Source organism: Scyliorhinus torazame, chromosome 11 (assembly GCF_047496885.1).
Source record: "Scyliorhinus torazame isolate Kashiwa2021f chromosome 11, sScyTor2.1, whole genome shotgun sequence".
In the NCBI taxonomy this organism is placed as follows: domain Eukaryota; kingdom Metazoa; phylum Chordata; class Chondrichthyes; order Carcharhiniformes; family Scyliorhinidae; genus Scyliorhinus; species Scyliorhinus torazame.
Genome location: NC_092717.1, coordinates 256,420,734 through 256,439,646, shown reverse-complemented (window position 1 = coordinate 256,439,646; position 18,913 = coordinate 256,420,734). Strand labels below are relative to the sequence as shown.

Genomic DNA, 18,913 nt, shown 5'->3' with positions numbered 1-18,913 from the left:
TGCACAAGGACACCCAGGTCCCGCTGCACACTCCCCTCTCCCAATTTACAACCATTCAGGTAGTAATCTGCCTTCCTGTTTTTGCTTCCAAAATTAATAACCTCACACTGTCCAAATTATACTGCATCTGCCATTGGTTTGCCCACTTGCCCAACCTGTCCCGATCTTGCTGTAGGATCCCTGCATCCTCATCACAATTCACCCTCCCACCTAACTTGGTATCATCTGCAAACTTTGAGATATTACATTTTGATCCCTCATCCAAATCAAATCTTCCCGCAATGAAGGCCAGCATACAATTTGCCTTCTTTACCGCCTGCTGCACCTGCACGCTTCCCTTCAGTGACTGGGGTACGAGGACATCCAGGTCTCGCTGCACATCCCCCTCTCCTAATTTGTGGTCATTCAGATAATAGTCTGCCTTCTCGTTTTTGTGGATAACCTCGCATTTCTCCAAATTATACTGCATCTGCCATTCATTTTCCCACTCACTCAACTTGTCCAAATCACACTGAAACATCTCTGCATCCTCCTCACAGCTCACCCTCCCGCACAACTTGGTGTCATCTGCAAATCTGGAGATATGACATTTTGTTCCCTCATCTAAATCATTAATATATATTGTGAATAGCTGGGGTCCCAGCACCGGTCCCTGCGGTACCCCACTAGTCACTGCCTGTCAATTTGGAAAAAGACCCGTTAATTCCTACTCTTTGTTTCCTGTCTGCCGACCAGTTTTCTATCCATCTCAGTACACTGTGTACTTTAATTTTACACACTAATCTTTTATGCAAAACTTTGTCAAAAGCCTTCTGAAAGTCCAAATAAATCACATCCACCGGCTCCCCCTCATCAACTCTACAAGTTACATCTTCAAAGAATTCCAGTAGATTTGTCAAGCGTGATTTCCCTTCATAAATCCATTCTGACTCTGTCCGATCCTGCCACTGTTTTCTAAGTGCTCTGCTGTAAAATCTTTGATGTGGAGGTGCCGGCGTTGGACTGGGGTGAGCACAGTAAGAAGTCTGACAACACCAGGTTAAAGTCCAACAGGTTTGTTTCGATGTCACTAGCTTTCGGAGCGCTGCTCCTTCCTCAGGTGAAATCTTTGATAATGAATTCTAGAACTTTTCCCACAACTGACGTCAGGCTTACTGGTCTATAATTCCCTGTTTTCTCTCGACCTCCCTTTTTAAATAGTGGAGTTACATTAGCTAACCTCCAATCTGCAGGAACTGTTCCAGAGTCTATAGAAGATGACCACCAATGTATCCACTATTTCTAGAACCACTTCCTTAAGCACTCTGGGATGTAGATTCTCAGGCCTTGGAGATTTATCCGCCTTCAATCCCATCAATTTCCCCAACACCATTTCTCTACTGATACTGATCTCCTTCAGTTCCTCCCTCTCACTAAACCCTGCGTTCCCCAACATTTCTGGTATCTGATTGTGTCTTCATTTGTGAAGACAGAACCAAAGTGTGTGTTTAGTTGCTCAGCCATTTCTTTGTCCCTATTAAGCATTCGCCTGATTCGGACTGTAAGGGACCTACATTTGTCTTCATCAATCTTTTTCTCTTCATGTACCTATAGAAACTTTTACAGTCAGTTTTTATGTTCCCTGCAACTATACTCTCGTACTCTATTTTCCCTTTCTTAATTAATCCCTTGGTCCTCTTTTGCTGAATTCCAAACAATTCTCAGTCCTCAGACCGGTTTTCTGGGCCAATTTGTCTGCTTCTTCTTTGGATCGAATACTATTTTTAATTTCCCTCGAAAGTCAAAAATTCACCACCTTTCCTGTTTTACTTTTGTGCCAGACAGGAATAAATAATAGTTGCAGTTCCACCATGCGCACCTTGAATGTTTGCCATTGTCTATCCTCTGTCATCCCTTTGATTAACGTTCCTCAATCGATCAATTCATGCCTCATGTCATCGTAGTTTCCTTAAAGACTCAGGATTCAGGACCCTCATCTCAGAATTAACTATTCCACTCTGCATCTCGATGAAGGATTCTATCATATTATGGTCGCTCATCCCTAACGGGTCTCGCACAACTAGATTGCCAATGATTCCGTTCTCATTTGTTCTGACACCCTGGGCGAGTTTGTGGTTAATTTCAGCCCCACAGACCCTGGAGACCCAACATAAGTTAATTAATCAATAATTTGTATTTTCCAAAGATCTTTAATCCTTGACTGCCCCAATGACTTACAGACACCAGATTTATAATTAAAATATTAACAACTGTTTATAAATAAAAAGGAGAAAAGATGAACAAATAAGGAAATAACAGGATAAGCATCTACCAGTCTACCTAATCCCAAGACCCATTCCACCCTCTACCCAGACACAAGGTAAGGGTCGGCGAGGAATAAAATAAAACCGGGATTAAGGGGGTCGGTCGGAGATAGAACAAAGAACAAAGAAATGTACAGCACAGGAACAGGCCCTTCGGCCCTCCAAGCCCGTGCCGACCATGCTGCCCGACTAAACTACAATCTTCTACACTTCCTGGGTCCGTATCCCTCTATTCCCATCCTATTCATGTAATTGTCAAGATGCCCCTTAAACGTCACTATCGTCCCTGCTTCCACCACCTCCTCCGGTAGCGGGTTCCAGGCACCCACTACCCTCTGTGTAAAAAAACTTGCCTCGTACATCTACTCTAAACCTTGCCCCTCTCACCTTAAACCTATGCCCCCCAGTAATTGACCCCTCTACCCTGGGGAAAAGCCTCTGTCTATCCACTCGGTCTATGCCCCTCATAATTTTGTAGACCTCTATCAGGTCTCCCCTCAACCTCCTTCGTTCCAGTGAGAACAAACCAAGTTTATTCAACCGCTCCTCATAGCTAATGCCCTCCATACCAGGCAACATTCTGGTAAATCTCTTCTGCACCCTCTCTAAAGCCTCCACATCCTTCTGGTAGTGTGGCGACCAGAATTGAACACTATACTCCAAGTGTGGCCTAACTAAGATTCTATACAGCTGCAACATGACTTGCCAATTCTTATACTCAATGCCCCGGCCAATGAAGGCAAGCATGCCGTATGCCTTCTTGACTACCTTCTCCACCTGTGTTGCCCCTTTCAGTGACCTGTGGACCTGTACTCTTAGATCTCTCTGACTTTCAATACTCTTGAGGGTTCTACCATTCACTGTAGTCTTGTTCAAACTTGTGCATGAAGATGTTGGCGTATTGGGGTGCGAATTTGGTCCCCATGGCTGCTCCGTGCGTCTGGATGAAGAACTTGTTGTCGAAGGTGAAGACGTTGTGATCCAGAATGAAGCGGATGAGTTGCAGAATTGCGTCTGGAGATTGGCAGTTGTCGGTGTTGAGTACTGGGGCTGTTGCAGCAATGCCGTCATCATGGGGGATGCTGGTGTAGAGTGCCGAGACGTCCATTGTGACGAGGAATGTTCCTGGTTCAACTGGTCCATGGGTGCTGAGTTTCTGTAGGAAGTCCGTCGTGCCGCGACAGAAGCTGGGTGTACCTTGTACGATGGGTTTCAAGATGCCCTCGATGTAGCCAGAGAGGTTCTCACACAGGGTCCCATTGCCTGAAACGATAGGGCGGCCTGGTGTGTTGGCCTTGTGTATTTTCGGGAGACAGTAGAGATCTCCAATGCGGGGAGTACGTGGGATGAGAGCACGTAGGGTGCTCTGAAGGTCTGGATCCAAGGTCTTGATCAGTCTGTTAAGTTGGCGGATGTGTTCCTTGGTCGGATCTGCCAGTAACTGTCTGTAGTGTTCCTGGTTGTTCAGTTGTCGGTATACTTCTTTGCAGTAGTCCGTTCTGTTCAGTAAGACAGTGGCCCCTCCTTTGTCTGCTGGTTTGATGACGATGCTGTGGTTGGTCTTGAGAGCGCGGATGGCATTGCGTTGTGCTTGGGTGACATTCGGGGCAGTCTTGTGAATGCGACTGATGAATCTGGCATTGACGCGACTCCTGACGGCTTGAGCATACATGTCGAGTCTAAGGCAGCGGCCTTCCGGAGGGGTCCAATTCGACTCTTTCCTCTTCGGTTGCCGCACCACAGATCTCTCGGTCTGCTGTTCCGGTTCATTGGTAGTCTGCTTGGGTTCGCTGTTGGCCTCTTGGGGTCTGTGGAAGAATTCCTGGAGCCTCATTCGCCTGATGAATTCCTCCGTGTCTGCCGCGAGACTGATGGGGCCCATTTTGGTGGTGGTGCAGAAATTGAGCCCTCTGCTGAGGACGTCGATTTCGTCTGGTTGAAGGGTGGAGTCCGACAAGTTGATAATAGATTTCCCTGTATTGTTTTCTTACTGTGACACCGGAAACAAACTGTGATATCGAAACAAACCGGTTTGACTTTAACCTGATGTTGTAAGACTTCTTACTGTGCTCACCCCAGTCCAACGCCGGCATCTCCACATCAGAGTCAGAGAGAGAGAGACAGAGAGAGACAGAGAGAGACAGAGAGAGACAGAGAGAGACAGAGAGAGACAGAGAGAGACAGAGACCAACATACCTGCTGGATGATGGCACACTGGGCACCACGGGGGTATGGGGGAGGTCACCCGCTCCTGGTGGCTGTAAAGGTGATGGTCGCCCTGGACGTCTACGCGACGGGGTCCTTCCAGTCTGTGAGTGGGGACATGTCCGGGATCTCACAGAGCTCGGTGCACAGGTGCATTCGCGCCCTCACGGAGGCTCTATATGCCCAGGTGGATCAATACTTCCCTTTCCATGTTGACCGAGCGCACCAGGATGCCCGGGCAGCGGGGTTCACTGCCATCGCCCGGATGCCCCGGGTCCAGGGGGTGATCGATGGGAAGCACATCCTCCTACGGGCACCGGCTGGGACAGGCCGCTCTACACAAACCGAAAAGGCTTCCACTCGATGACCGTGCAGCTGGTGTGAGACCATCCGCTGTGCATCATTCACGTCTGTGCCCGATACCCGGGCAGTGCACACGACGCCTTCATCCTGGCACACTCGGTGATCCCCAACATGTTCGAGGGGCGCACCCCCCACCCCCTCCCCCGGCTGAGGGGCTGGTTGCTGGGTAACAGGGGTTACCCGCTGCGGCCGTGGCTGATGACCCCTATCCGGAGGCCACAGACCGACGCGGAGACCCGCCACAACGACGCCCACACAGCGACCAGGAGCGTGACCGAGCGGAGCTTCAGCCCCCTGAAGATGCGGTTCAGGTGCCTGGACCGCTCTGGAGAGGCCCTGCATCGTGGCGGCCTGCTGTGTCCACCCTAACATCGCCCAGCAGAGGGCAACATGCTGGAGAACCGCAGGCCTCGTCCAGTGAGGACGATGTGGGGGAGGGTGCAGGTGGCAGGACAAGGGGCCCGGGAGGCTGCACAACCTGTGCCCCAGGACCAATGTGCACGGGTCGCTCTGATCGTCTCCAGGTTCACCAACTGGGTGGGGAGGAATCTGGCAACATGCGCGGTTACTGGGATACTGCCTCCCACACCCACACCCTCCCCAAACACTCCAGCAAATACCTCCCCGAGGACATCAGTCCTGGCCCTGCCCAAGTGTAACCCGTCCAGTTTGTACAGGTCTCACCTTTCCAATTATATATTCCATTGTCTGAATTATCTTTTGTATTATTGGGGGAGGGAGGACTGAGGGAGGGTGAGGGTTGGGAGTGATGTTTGGAGGGAGGGGAAGGACTGAGGGAGGGTCAGGGTAGGGAGTGATGTTTGGAGGGAGGGGAAGGACTGAGGGAGGGTGAGGGTAGGGAGTGATGTTTGGAGGGAGAGGAAGGACTGAGGGAGGGTCAGGGTAGGGAGTGATGTTTGGAGGGAGGGGAAGGACTGAGGGATGGTGAGGGTAGGGAGTGATGTTTGGAGGGAGGGGAAGGACTGAGGGAGGGTGAGGGTAGGGAGTTATGTTTGGAGGGAGGGGAAGGACTGAGGGACGGTGAGGGTAGGGAGTGATGTTTGGAGGGAGGGGAAGGACTGAGGGAGGGTGAGGGTAGGGAGTTATGTTTGGAGGGAGGGGAAGGACTGAGGGACGGTGAGGGTAGGGAGTGATGTTTGGAGGGAGGGGAAGGACTGAGGGACGGTGAGGGTAGGGAGTGATGTTTGGAGGGAGGGGAAGGACTGAGGGAGGGTGAGGGTAAGGAGTGATGTTTGGAGGGAGGGGAAGGACTGAGGGAGGGTGAGGGTAGGGAGTGATGTTTGGAGTTGATGGCATTAGTTTCCAAAGCCCGTACCTGAGCAGTTTTCTCTGTTTATAGAGGTCGGATGCCCTTCAGATCGACTGTACCGAGAATGTGAGAGCAGCGAGGGTTGCCCGTACAGCTGTGCCCATCTCAATGGGCGAGTGGATTGCTTCACTGAAGGCTGTGAAGAAGGCTGTCACTGTCCCATCAACATGTATCTACACAATGGATCCTGTGTCCAGGTTAGAGCTTCCAACTGTCCGCACAAGTTACTGATGATAAATGGTTGATGAAAGTGTGCAAAGGAAGCGGATTTCAATGGTGTGGGACTGAGTTCCACACAGAGGGCAGCATGACCCCACACTGATCCCTGCAAGTCGCTGAGCGTGGGCCTCCAGGAGGGTGCCTGGCTGTTTGTCTGTGTGAGCAGGTCTGTCTCGGAGTCCCGGCCTCTGTTGGTGGAATGTATGAGCCATTCAGAAGCAGGATTGAGTGGGCTGGAGTGGGCTCCTCAGCTCCTGCCACTGAACAGTATTATTGACAGCAGCTACCATCCCCGCAATCGCGAGTAACCCAGCTGTGACAGAATACAGGAGAATTCTTTCTCAAGGTGAATAGCGAGGCAGCTGATTCGGAGACCAGGGTCCTGAACCTCAATAAAGGTAACTGTGATGGTTTGGGGCATGAGCTGGCTATGACGGACTGGGAAACATTACTGAAAGGAAGGACAGTGGACAGAATGCGGGGTAGCGACTGGAACCCCGCTATTCAAAAAGGGAGGGAGAGAGAAAACAGGGAGCCTAACGTGGGGAGTAGGGAAGTTGCTGGAGTCCATTATCCGTGATTTCTGTGTCACATCAGGAGGCACCAAGTCGGTTAAGATTATATTGGTTGGAGTTTAGAAAAGAGAGAGTGGATCTCAGAGAATCACAGAATCTACGCACGGAGCCAGGCCCTCCGGCCCAAACTGCTCCGTGCCAACCCAAACCCCATCTCAGCCAACCCCATTATCCTGCATTTGGCCCAGATCCCTCTAAACCTTTCCTGTCCATGAATCTGTCCAAATGCCGTTTAAATGTTGTCAATGTCGCTGCCTCACCCACTTCCTCCGGCAGTTCATTCCACACACGTCCCACCCTCTCTGTAAAAACGTTGCTCCTCAGCTCCCCATTCATTCTTTCCCCTCCTAACTTAAACCTCTGCCCTCGAGCTCTCGATTCCCCAACCCTGGGAAAAAGCCTGAGTGCATCCACCCTATCCGTGCCTCTCCTGATCCTATCCACCTCTATAAGATCACCTCTCAGTCTCCTACACTCCACAGAAAAAAGTCCCAGCCTGTCCCATCCCTCCCTGTAACTCAGTCCCTCGAGTCCCGGCGACATCTTTGTAAATCTCTTCTGCCTCTCCCCAGTTTAATATCATCTTTCCTGTAGCAAGGTGACCAAAACTGACCACAATACTCCAGGTGCGGCCTCACTAACATCCTGTACAACTGCAACATAACCTCCCAGCTTCGATACTCAGTGCTCTGACTGGTGAAGGCCAGCATGTCAAAAGCCTTCTTCAACAAACAAAGAAAAGTACAGCACAGGAACAGGCCCTTCGGCCCTCCAAGCCCGTGCCGACCATGCTGCCCATCTAAACTACAATCTTCTACACTTCCTGGGTCCGTATCCCTCTATTCCCATCCTATACATGTATTTGTCAAGATGCCCCTTAAATGTCACTATCGTCCCTGCTTCCACCACCTCCTCCGGTATCGAGTTCCAGGCACCCTCTACCCTCTGCGTAAACAAAAAAAAAACTTGCCTCGTACATCTACTCTAAACCTTGCCCCTCTCACCTTAAACCTATGCCCCCTAGTAATTGACCCCTCTACCCCGGGGAAAAGCCTCTGACTATCCACTCTGTCTATGCCCCTCATAATTTTGTAGACCTCTATCAGGTCGCCCCTCAACCTCCGTCGTTCCAGTGAGAACAAACCAAGTTTATTCAACCGCTCCTCATAGCTAATGCCCTCCATACCAGGCAACATCCTGGTAAATCTCTTCTGCACCCTCTCTAAAGCCTCCACATCCTTCTGGTAGTGTGGCGACCAGAATTGAACACTAGACTCCAAGTGTGTTCTATACAGCTGCAACATGACTTGCCAATTCTTATACTCAATGCCCCGGCCGATGAAGGCAAGCATGCCGGATGCCTTCTTGACTACCTTCTCCACCTGTGTTGCCCCTTTCAGTGACCTGTACACCTAGATCTCTCTGACTTTCAATACTCGAGGGTTCTACCATTCACTGTATATTCCCTACCTGCATTAGACCTTCCAAAATGCATTACCTCTCATTTGTCTGGATTAAACTCCATCTGCATCTCTCCGCCCAAGTCTCCAAACAATCTAAATCCTGCTGTATCCTCTGACAGTCCTCATCGCTATCCGCAATTCCACCAGCCTTTGTGTCGTCTGCAAACTTACTAACCAGACCAGTTACATTTTCCTCCAAATCATTTATATATATATTACGAACAGCAAAGGTCCCAGCACTGATCCCTGTGGAACACCACTAGTCACAGCCCTCCAATTAGAAAAGCATCCTTCCATTGCTACTCTCTGCCTTCTATGACCTAGCCAGTTCTGTATCCACCTTGCCAGCTCACCCCTGATCCCGTGTGACTTCACCTTTTGTACTAGTCTACCATGAGGGACCTTGTCAAAGGCCTTACTGAAGTCCATATAGGCAACATCCACTGCCCTACCTGCATCAATCATCTTTGTGACCTCTTCGAAAAACTCTATCAAGTTAGTGAGACACGACCTCCCCTTCACAAAACCGTGCTGCCTCTCACTAATATGTCCATTTGCTTCCAAATGGGAGCAGATCCTGTATCGAAGAATTCTCTCCAGTAATTTCCCTACCACTGAAGTAAGGCTCACCGGCCTGTAGTTCCCTGGATTATCCTTGCTTACCCTTCTTAAACAAAGGAACAACATTGGCTATTCTCCAGTCCTCCAGGACATCCCCTGAAGACAGTGAGGATCCAAAGATTTCTGTCAAGGCCTCAGCAATTTCCTCTCCAGCCTCCTTCAGTATTCTGGGGTAGATCCCATCAGGCCCTGGGGACTTATCTACTTTAATATTTTTTAAGACACCCAACACCTCGTCTTTTTGGATCTCAATGTGACCCAGGCTATCTACACACCCTTCTCCAGACTCAACATCCACCAATTTCTTCTCTTTGGTGAATACTGATGCAAAGTATTCATTTAGTACCTCGCCCATTTCCTCTGGCTCCACACATAGATTCCCTTGCCTATCCTTCAGTGGGCCAACCCTTTCCCTGGCTACCCTTTTGCTTTTTATGTACGTGTAAAAAGCCTTGGGATTTTCCTTAACCCTATTTGCCAATGACTTTTCGTGACCCCTTCTAGCCCTCCTGACTCCTTGCTTAAGTTCCTTCCTACTTTCCTTATATTCCACGCAGGCTTCGTCTGTTCCCAGCCTTTTAGCCCTGACAAATGACTCCTTTTTCTTTTTGACGAGGCCTACAATATCACTCGTCATCCAAGGTTCCCGAAAATTGCCGTATTTATCTTTCTTCCTCACAGGAACATGCCGGTCCTGAATTCCTTTCAACTGACATTTGAAAGCTTCCCACATGTCAGATGTTGATTTACCCTCAAACATCCGCCCCCAATTTAGGTTCTTCAGTTCCCACCTAATATTGTTATAATTAGCCTTCCCCCAATTTAGCACATTCACCCTGGTACCACTCTTATCCTTGTCCACCAGTACTTTAAAAATTACTAAATTGTGGTCACTGTTACCGAAATGCTCCCCTACTGAAACTTCTACCGCCTTGCTGGGCTCATTCCCCAATACCAGGTCCAGTACAGCCCCTTCCCTAGTTGGACTGTCTACATATTGTTTTAAGAAGCCCTCCTGGATGCTCCTTACAAACTCTGCCCAGTCTAAGCCCCTGGCACTAAGTGAGTCCCAGTCAATATTGGGGAAGTTGAAGTCTCCCATCAACACAACCCTGTTGTTTTTACTCTTTTCCAAAATCTGTCTACCTATCTGCTCCTCTATCTCCTCTCTCTCCTGCTGGCTGTTGGGAGGCCTGTAGTAAACCCCCTTCGCTGCTCGATCTACCTGTGACTCCACCTTGGAGTGCACCTGAACTCCAAGGTCCCTCTGTTCCACGATACTCCCGAAGGTCCGACCATTCGCCGTGAAAGTCCCACCTTGATTTGACTTTCCAAAATGCAACACCTCACACTGATCTGCATTGAACTCCATTTGCCATTTCTCAGCCCACTTCCCCAACTGATCAAGATCTTGCTGCAATTTTTGATCATCTTCCTCACTGTCTACAACACCACCTATTTTAGTGTCACCTGCAAACTTAGTAATCATGCCTTGTACATTCTCATCCAAATCGTTGATATAGATAACAAACCGCAATGGGCCCAGCACTGACCCATGAGGCACACCACTAGTCACAGGCCTCCAGTCGGACAAACATCCTTCCACCATTACTCTGCTTCCTACCATCAAGCCAATTGTTTATCCAAAGAGTGGTGAGGCCGTGGAATGCCCTACCTGCAACAGTAGTGAACTTGCCAACATTGAGGGCATTTAAAAGTTTATTGGATAAGCATATGGATGATAATGGCATAGTGCAGGTTAGATGGCTTTTGTTTCGGTGCAACATCGTGGGCCGAAGGGCCTGTACTGCGCTGTATCGTTCTATGTTCTATGTTCTAATTTGCCGTCTCTCCCTGGATGCCATGTGATCTAACCTCCCAGAGCAGCCTACCATGTGGAACTTTATCAAAGGCCTTACTGAAGTCCACATAGACTATGTCTACCGCTCTGCCCTCATCAACCTTCCTAGTCACTTCATCAAAGAACTCTAACAAATTTGTAAGGCATGATCTCCCATGCACAGAGTCGTGCTGACTACTCCTAATCAAACCCTGTCTTTCCAAATGCCTGTATATCTTATCCCTCAGAATCCTCTCCAGTAAGTTACCCACCATAGCTGTGAGGTTTTCCGGTCCATAATTCTCAGGTTTTTCTTTGCAGCCCTTCTTAAATAAGGGCAGAACATTTGCTACTATCCAGTCTTCTGGTACCTCACCTGTGGCTAACGATGATGCAAATATCTCAGCCAGGGCTCCCACAAATTTCCTCTCTAGCCTCACGCAGTATTCTTGGATATACCAGGAGATTTATCAACCTTCATACATTTTAATACGTCCATCACCTACTCTACTGTAGTATGAACTGTCCCCAATATATCGGCACTAAGCTTCCCAGGTTCCCAAGTCTTCATGTCTTTCCCCACGGTAAACACAGATATTCATTCAGAACCTCGCCCATCGCCTGCGGTTCCACACACGTGTCCACTTGGTCCTTGAGGGGTCCCATTCTCTCTCTAGTTATCCTTTTTCCTTTAATCTACTTAAAGAATCCCTTCAGATTCACCTTAATCCTCTCGGCCAAAGTTACCTCATCCCCCTTTTTGCCCTCCGAATTTCCTGCTCGAGTATACGCCTGCATTCCCTGTACATAGAACATAGAACGATACAGCGCAGTACAGGCCCTTCGGCCCACGATGTTGCACCGAAACAAAAGCCATCTAACCTACACTATGCCATTATCATCCATATGCTTATCCAATAAACTTTTAAATGCCCTCAATGTTGGCGAGTTCACTACTGTAGCAGGTAGGGCATTCCACGGCCTCACTACTCTTTGAGTAAAGAACATACCTCTGTTCTATATCTATTACCCCTCAGTTTAAAGCTATGTCCCCTCGTGCCAGCCATTTCCATCCGCGGGAGAAGGCTCTCACTGTCCACCCTATCTAACCCCCTGATCATTTTGTATGCCTCCATTAAAGTCTCCTCTTAACCTTCTTCTCTCCAACGAAAACAACCTCAAGTCCATCAGCCTTTCCTCATAAGATTTTCCCTCCATACCAGGCAACATCCTGGTAAATCTCCTCTGCACCCGCTCCAAAGCCTCCACGTCCTTCCTATAATGCGGTGACCAGAACTGTACGCAATACTCCAAATGCGGCCGTACCAGAGTTCTGTACAGCTGCAACATGACCTCCTGACTCCGGAACTCAATCCCTCTACCAATAAAGGCCAACACTCCATTGGCCTTCTTCACAACCCTATCAACCTGGGTGGCAACTTTCAGGGATCTATGTACATGGGCACCTAGATCCCTCTGCTCATCCACACTTCCAAGAACTTTACCATTAGCCAAATATTCCGCATTCCTGTTATTCCTTCCAAAGTGAATCACCTCACACTTCTCTACATTAAACTCCATTTGCCACCTCTCAGCCCAGCTCTGCAGCTTATCTATGTCCCTCTGTAACCTGCCACATCCTTCCACACTGTCGACAACACCACCGACTTTAGTGTCGTCTGCAAATCTACTCACCCACCCTTCTGCGCCTTCCTCTAGGTCATTGATAAAAATGACAAACCGCAACGGCCCCAGAACAGATCCTTGTGGTACGCCACTTGTAACTGAACTCCATTCTGAACATTTCCCATCAACCACCACCCTCTGTCTTCTTTCAGCTAGCCAATTTCTGATCCACATCTCTAAATCACCCTCAATCCCCAGCCTCCGTATTTTCTGCAATAGCCTACCGTGGGGAACCTTATCAAACGCTTTACTGAAATCCATATACACCACATCAACTGCTCTACCCTCGTCTACCTGTTCAGTCACCTTCTCAAAGAACTCAATAAGGTTTGTGAGGCATGACCTACCCTTCACAAAGCCATGCTGACTATCCCTGATCATATTATTCCTATCTAGATGATTATAAATCTTGTCTCTTATAATCCCCTCCAAGACTTTACCCACTACAGACGTGAGGCTCACCGGTCTATAGTTGCCGGGGTTGTCTCTGCTCCCCTTTTTGAACAAAGGGACCACATTTTCTATCCTCCAGTCCTCTGGCACTATTCCTGTAGCCAATGATGACATAAAAATCAAAGCCAAAGGTCCAGCAATCTCTTCCCTGGCCTCCCAGAGAATCCTAGGATAAATCCCATCAGGTCCCGGGGACTTATCTATTTTCAGCCTGTCCAGAATTGCCAACACCTCTTCCCTACTTTTTCCTGACTGGTCCCCAAGTGGTCCCCCACCATCAGTCCAGCCACGTGCCCTGCCCTATTTCCCAAGAGAAGGTCAAGTTTTTCCCTTTCCTGAGTCGGGCTCCCCACTTACTGCCCAAGGAAACTTTCCTGAGCGCACTGAATAACTTCCACCCCATCTAAGCCCTTAACACGAAGGCAGTCCCAGTCGATGTTCGGAAAATTAAAATCCCCGACTATGACAAACATGTTACTCCTTTTTATTTCTCATAGAAACTTACAAAATTCTAACAGGATTAGACAGGGTTGATTTGGAAAGAATGTTCCCGATGGTGGGGGGGTCCAGAACTCGGGGTCAGGGTTTGAGGATAAGGGGGAAACCTTTTAGGACTGAGGTGAGGAGAGATTTCTTCACCCAGAGAGCGGAGAATCTGTGGAATTCACTCCCACAGAAAGTAGTTGAGGCCAAAACATTGTGTAATTTGAAGAAGGAATCAGATACAACTCTTGGGGCTAAAGGGATCGAGGGATATTGGGGGGGGGGGGGGGGGGGGGGGGAAGGCGGGGTCAGGGTATTGAACTTGATGATCAGAATGAATGGGGGAGCAGGCTCGAAGGGCCGAAGGGCCTTCTCCTGCTCCTATTTTCTATGTATATTTCTAACTGATTAATCACACTCAATCCGCCTCACAAACAATACAGAGAACAGGAAGTTGGGACAGACAGTGAACTGTGAGGAGGAGAATGATAAACAAGGACGTAGACAGGTTGGTGCAATGGGAGACAAGTGGGAGGTGAAATTTAATGTGGAGAATTGTGAAATGATTCATTATGGAAGAAGGAACATGGATAGACATTGTAAATAAAGGTACAATTCTAAAGTGGGTGCTGGAGCAGAGGGACCTGGGTGTCGGAGCAGAGGGACCTGGGTGTCGGAGCAGAGGGACCTGGGTGTCGGAGCAGAGGGACCTGGGTGTCGGAGCAGAGGGACCTGGGTGTCGGAGCAGAGGGACCTGGGTGTCGGAGCAGTGGGGCCTGGGCACCGCGCCCTCTCCCCGCCCTCTGCACGCTGTCTGCGCTGCTGTATTTATGCGATGTCTGGTCTCCTGTTCTTATGTTTTTAAACCTCCTGTTTCACGTCCAGGAATGCCCGTGTTTTATGAAGGAGGAGATTCTGCAGCTGTTCCAGAATCACTCGGTTAATTCGTCAGTGACTCCAACTATCCTGACTGACGATGGTGTCGAGCTGCAGGAGGAGATCTCATCAGGGGCCACTCTCCACCATCAATGCAGCAACTGGTAAAGAATGTTCCAGAATCAGTCCGCACAAAATGGTCAGGGGCTGGATTCTGCATTAGGGGGCGATGTTCTCCGGTCAAGCGGATCACCACAGTGTGCACCGATGCTGGGAGCGCTGCCCACACGCGACCAGATCGCTTCCCATGCAAATGCATCCGGATCGCAAGGGATTGCAATCTGAATCCCGCTATCGGGCCCCAATTTAATGCAGGCAGCCCAATAGGGAGGTCCAGCACCTCTCTCCCCCCCCCCCCCCCCTTCCCCCCCCCCCCCCCAATCCTCCATTGACAAGTGGGAGCATCCTTGCCCTGCACTCCCCTCTCCACCAGGCGAATTGCTGGGTCACCTCCCCTTCATAACACATGCAAATGAGGCTGAACTGGCCCCCCTCCCACCACCAGACCCCCCACCCCATGTCAGAGACCCCTCCCCCACCCCATGTCAGAGACCCCCAACCCCATGTCAGAGACCCCCCAACCCCATGTCAGAGACTCCCCCCCCATGCCCATGTCAGAGACCCCCAACCCCATGTCAGAGACCCCCCCACACCATCAGTCACGCCTGTCTGGAAGCTAGAGAGCAGTTCAGGCAGAAACAGTGAAAAATCACTCTTTTCTCATTTACCTGTCCCTTACACCTGCTGCCTCAGACAGAAGCTGTAAGTAAATCACAACACATCACAAGGCTTTCAACCCGCTCAAATCCTTATTGCCGGTGTGGCCTCACCAATGCCCGATACAATTGCAGTAAAACATCTCTATTCCTATTCTCAAACCCTCTCGCTATGAAGGCCAACATACCATTTCCCTTCTTCCCTGCCGGCTGTACCTGCCGCTTACTTTCAGCGACTGATGCACGAGGACACCAAGGTCTCGCTGAGTATCCGCCTCTCTCTCAATTTACTCCCATTCCAATAATAATCTGATTTCCTATTTTTGCTACTGAAGTGGATAACCTCACGTTTATCCACATTACACTGCATCAGCCTTGCATGTGCCCACTCACTCAGCCTATCCAAATCCCACTGAAGCATCTCTGCATCCTCCTCACAGCTCACCCTCCCACCCAACTTTGTATCATCTGAAAATTTGGAGATAATACATTTAGTTTCCTCGTCCAAATCATTAATCTATAATGTGAACAGTTGGGGTCCCAGCACAGGGCCGTGCGGTACCCCACTAGTCACTGCCTGTCTGCTAACCAGCTGTCTATCCATCTCCAGACTCTACCCACAATCCCATACGCTTTAACTTTATATATTAATCTGCTCAGTGAGACCTTGTCAAAAGCCTTCTGAAAGTTCAACTCGACTAGTTAAGCGTGATTTCCCTTTTGTAAATCCATGCTGACTGTCTGATTACACCCCTGCTTTCCAAATGCTGTGCTGAGAAATCCTTGATAATGGATTCCAGCAACTTCCCCACTGCTGACGTTAGGCTCACTGGTCTCTCGTTCCCTGTTTTCTCTCTGCCTCCCTTTCTGAATCGTGGGTTACATTCGCTAACCTCCAGTCTGTAGGAACCATTCCAGAGTCCAAAGAATTTTGGAACATCCGATTGGAATCCAGCTAAGGTTGTGCAGTGCTGGTCCGAGGAGACAGAAGAGTTCTTACGTGACTGCTTAGAGACAGTGGACTGGTCCATATTTAAGAACTCAGCGACCAACTTAAGTGAGTATGCCACCACCGTCACAGACTTCATCAGCAAACATTTAGATGACTGCGTGCCAAAGAAAGCAGTACATACAACTGGAAACCATGGTTTAATCGGGAGATTGACTCCCTACTGAAGGACAGGTCTGAGCAGTTCAAGCCTGGCGACCCTGACCTATACAAGAAATCCAGGTTCAACCTCCGCAAAGTCATCCGACAGAGAATATCAGACTAAGCTAGTGTCCCAGATTAACGATACGGACTCTCATCGGTCGTGGCTAGGCTTCAACAGCGCACCCCCCCCCCCCCCCCCCTCGGATGAACTCAATGCATTCTATGCTCGGTTCGATGAGGAAACCAACAATCCCCTGGCGAGTGCCCCGGCAGCCTCGGACACACCCATACCCCCGAAATCAGATCAGCTTTCCTGAAAGTGAACCCTCGGAAAGCGACGGGTCTGGACGGGATCCCTGGTTGTGCACTCAAAGCCTGCGCAGACCAACTGCCAGATGTGTTAACGGACATAGAATTTACACTGCAGAAGGAGGCCATTTGGCCCATCGAGTCTGCACCAGCCCTTGGAAAGAGCACCCCACGTCTCCACCCTATCCCCGTAACCCAGTACCCCACCGAATCTTTTGGACAATGAGGCCAATTTATCACGGCCAATCCACCTAACCTGCTCATGTTTGGACTGTGGGAGGAAACCGGAGGAAACCCACGCAGACACGGGGAGAACGTGGAGACTCCGCACAGACGGTCGCCCGAGGCTGGAATTGAACCTGGCACTGTGAGGCAGCAGTGCTAACCACTGTGCCATCCCAGATCATCTTCAACCGTCGACGAATGTAATGAAGTGTTTCGCGAGGTTGGTCATGAGGCGCATCAATTCCATACTCCCAGAATACCTAGATTCCCTGCAATTTGCATACCGCCGCAACCGGTCCACAGCAGACGCCATCTCCCTGGCCCTACTCATCCCTGGAGCATCTCCACAACAAGGACATCAGACTCCTATTTATTGACTACAACTCTGCCTTCAACACTGTAATAATGACAGGCGTTCCGTCACCCCAACAGTATTTATTTGCAATAACTTATATACAAGAGCAGCTCCAAACAGTGCTGTTAGCGTTCCAGTCAACTAAGACTGCCTCACAAAGCCTACACAGGTGCTTAATGGGCTCCCTCAATGAGCTATCATTGAGGGAGCTCATACTCCAATTGGCCAACCAATAATGCCAATTGGAGGTCATTACACCCCCCCCCCCCCCAAGGTCCGAGGAATTCCTGCCAGCTGGCATTCCTCTGAACTTCTTCCTGCTCCTGTCCGGGTCTGTCACCTGTGTCGTCCGCTGGGTCGTTCTCCGACGTGGGTGGGGTGTACCTTATAGGTGCCCGTCTTTTCCTTGACGAACTCCTTGGAAGTTGTTCTTCCTCCTCCTCGGGGAGAGGTGTCGCGGCGGCCTCGTCGAACGTGTCCATCTCCGACTCTGTTGACTGGATGACGGGGTCTGGAGAAATTGCTCGGGGCTGGGGTGTGGGTATCTTTCCCGTCTGAGCTAGCCCAGCTTGAGGCGGTCCTGCTTCGACTGCCTCCACGTGTGGTTCCGCTGCCCTTATTTGGTCTAGGTGTTTATGTCGCTGTTACCCCACTCCGTCTGGTGCCAGAAACGGTCCTTCTCTGTTGGGGGAGCCTCAGCCGGTAGTTCCCTCTGTCTCCAGTAGTTCCCTCTGTCTCCAGTTAGTCCTAGCAGACTTGGGGGCAGTTCTGGGGTTTTCCTTTGGCCCTCTGTTCCTCAGGCTTTTCCTGAGGGCGGCTATCTGGTAGCTGGACCCATTGTGGTAGTCCCTCTCCCAGGTATCTACCTCCAATGGCGTGCCCAGTTCCTGCGCCCCACTTGCTGCCTTTTCTAGGGACAGTGCGAGCTGTAACGCCCGCCTGCAGTCTAGCTGCGTTTCCGCCAACAGGCGCTGCTGTATTGTGAGGTTGTTTATGCCACACACTAACCGGTCCCGAAGCATTTCTTTTAGCGTCGGCCCAAACTCACATTTTTCCGCCAGTCTTCCCAGGCGGGTCAAGAACATAGAACATAGAACAATACAGCGCAGTACAGGCCCTTCGGCCCATGATGTTGCACCGAAACAAAAGCCATCTAACCTACACTATGCCATTATCATCCATATGTTTATCCAATAAACTTTTAAATGCCCTCAATGTTGGCGAGTTCACTACTGTAGCAGGTAGGGCATTCCACGGCCTCACTACTCTTTGCGTAAAGAACCTACCTCTGACCTCTGTCCTATATCTATTACCCCTCAGTTTAAAGTTATGTCCCCTCGTGCCAGCCATATCCATCCGCGGGAGAAGGCTCTCACTGTCCACCCTATCCAACCCCCTGATCATTTTGTATGCCTCTATTAAGTCTCCTCTTAACCTTCTTCTCTCCAACGAAAACAACCTCAAGTCCGTCAGCCTTTCCTCATAAGATTTTCCCTCCATACCAGGCAACATCCTGGTAAATCTCCTCTGCACCCGCTCCAAAGCCTCCACGTCCTTCCTATAATGCGGTGACCAGAACTGTACGCAATACTCCAAATGCGGCCGTACCAGAGTTCTGTACAGCTGCAACATGACCTCCCGACTCCGGAACTCAATCCCTCTACCAATAAAGGCCAAC

General features: G+C 49.8%; 1 protein-coding gene across 1 annotated transcript in view; it reads left to right on the top strand.

Annotated features, from left to right (window-relative positions):
* The window catches only part of sspo (SCO-spondin), a 1,206,999-nt gene that overhangs the window by 868,555 nt on the left and 319,531 nt on the right, over nucleotides 1-18,913 (top strand). The window contains 2 exon segments of the mRNA XM_072468611.1: nucleotides 6,232-6,398; nucleotides 14,427-14,581. Coding sequence (XP_072324712.1) covers nucleotides 6,232-6,398; nucleotides 14,427-14,581 — 322 coding nt within the window.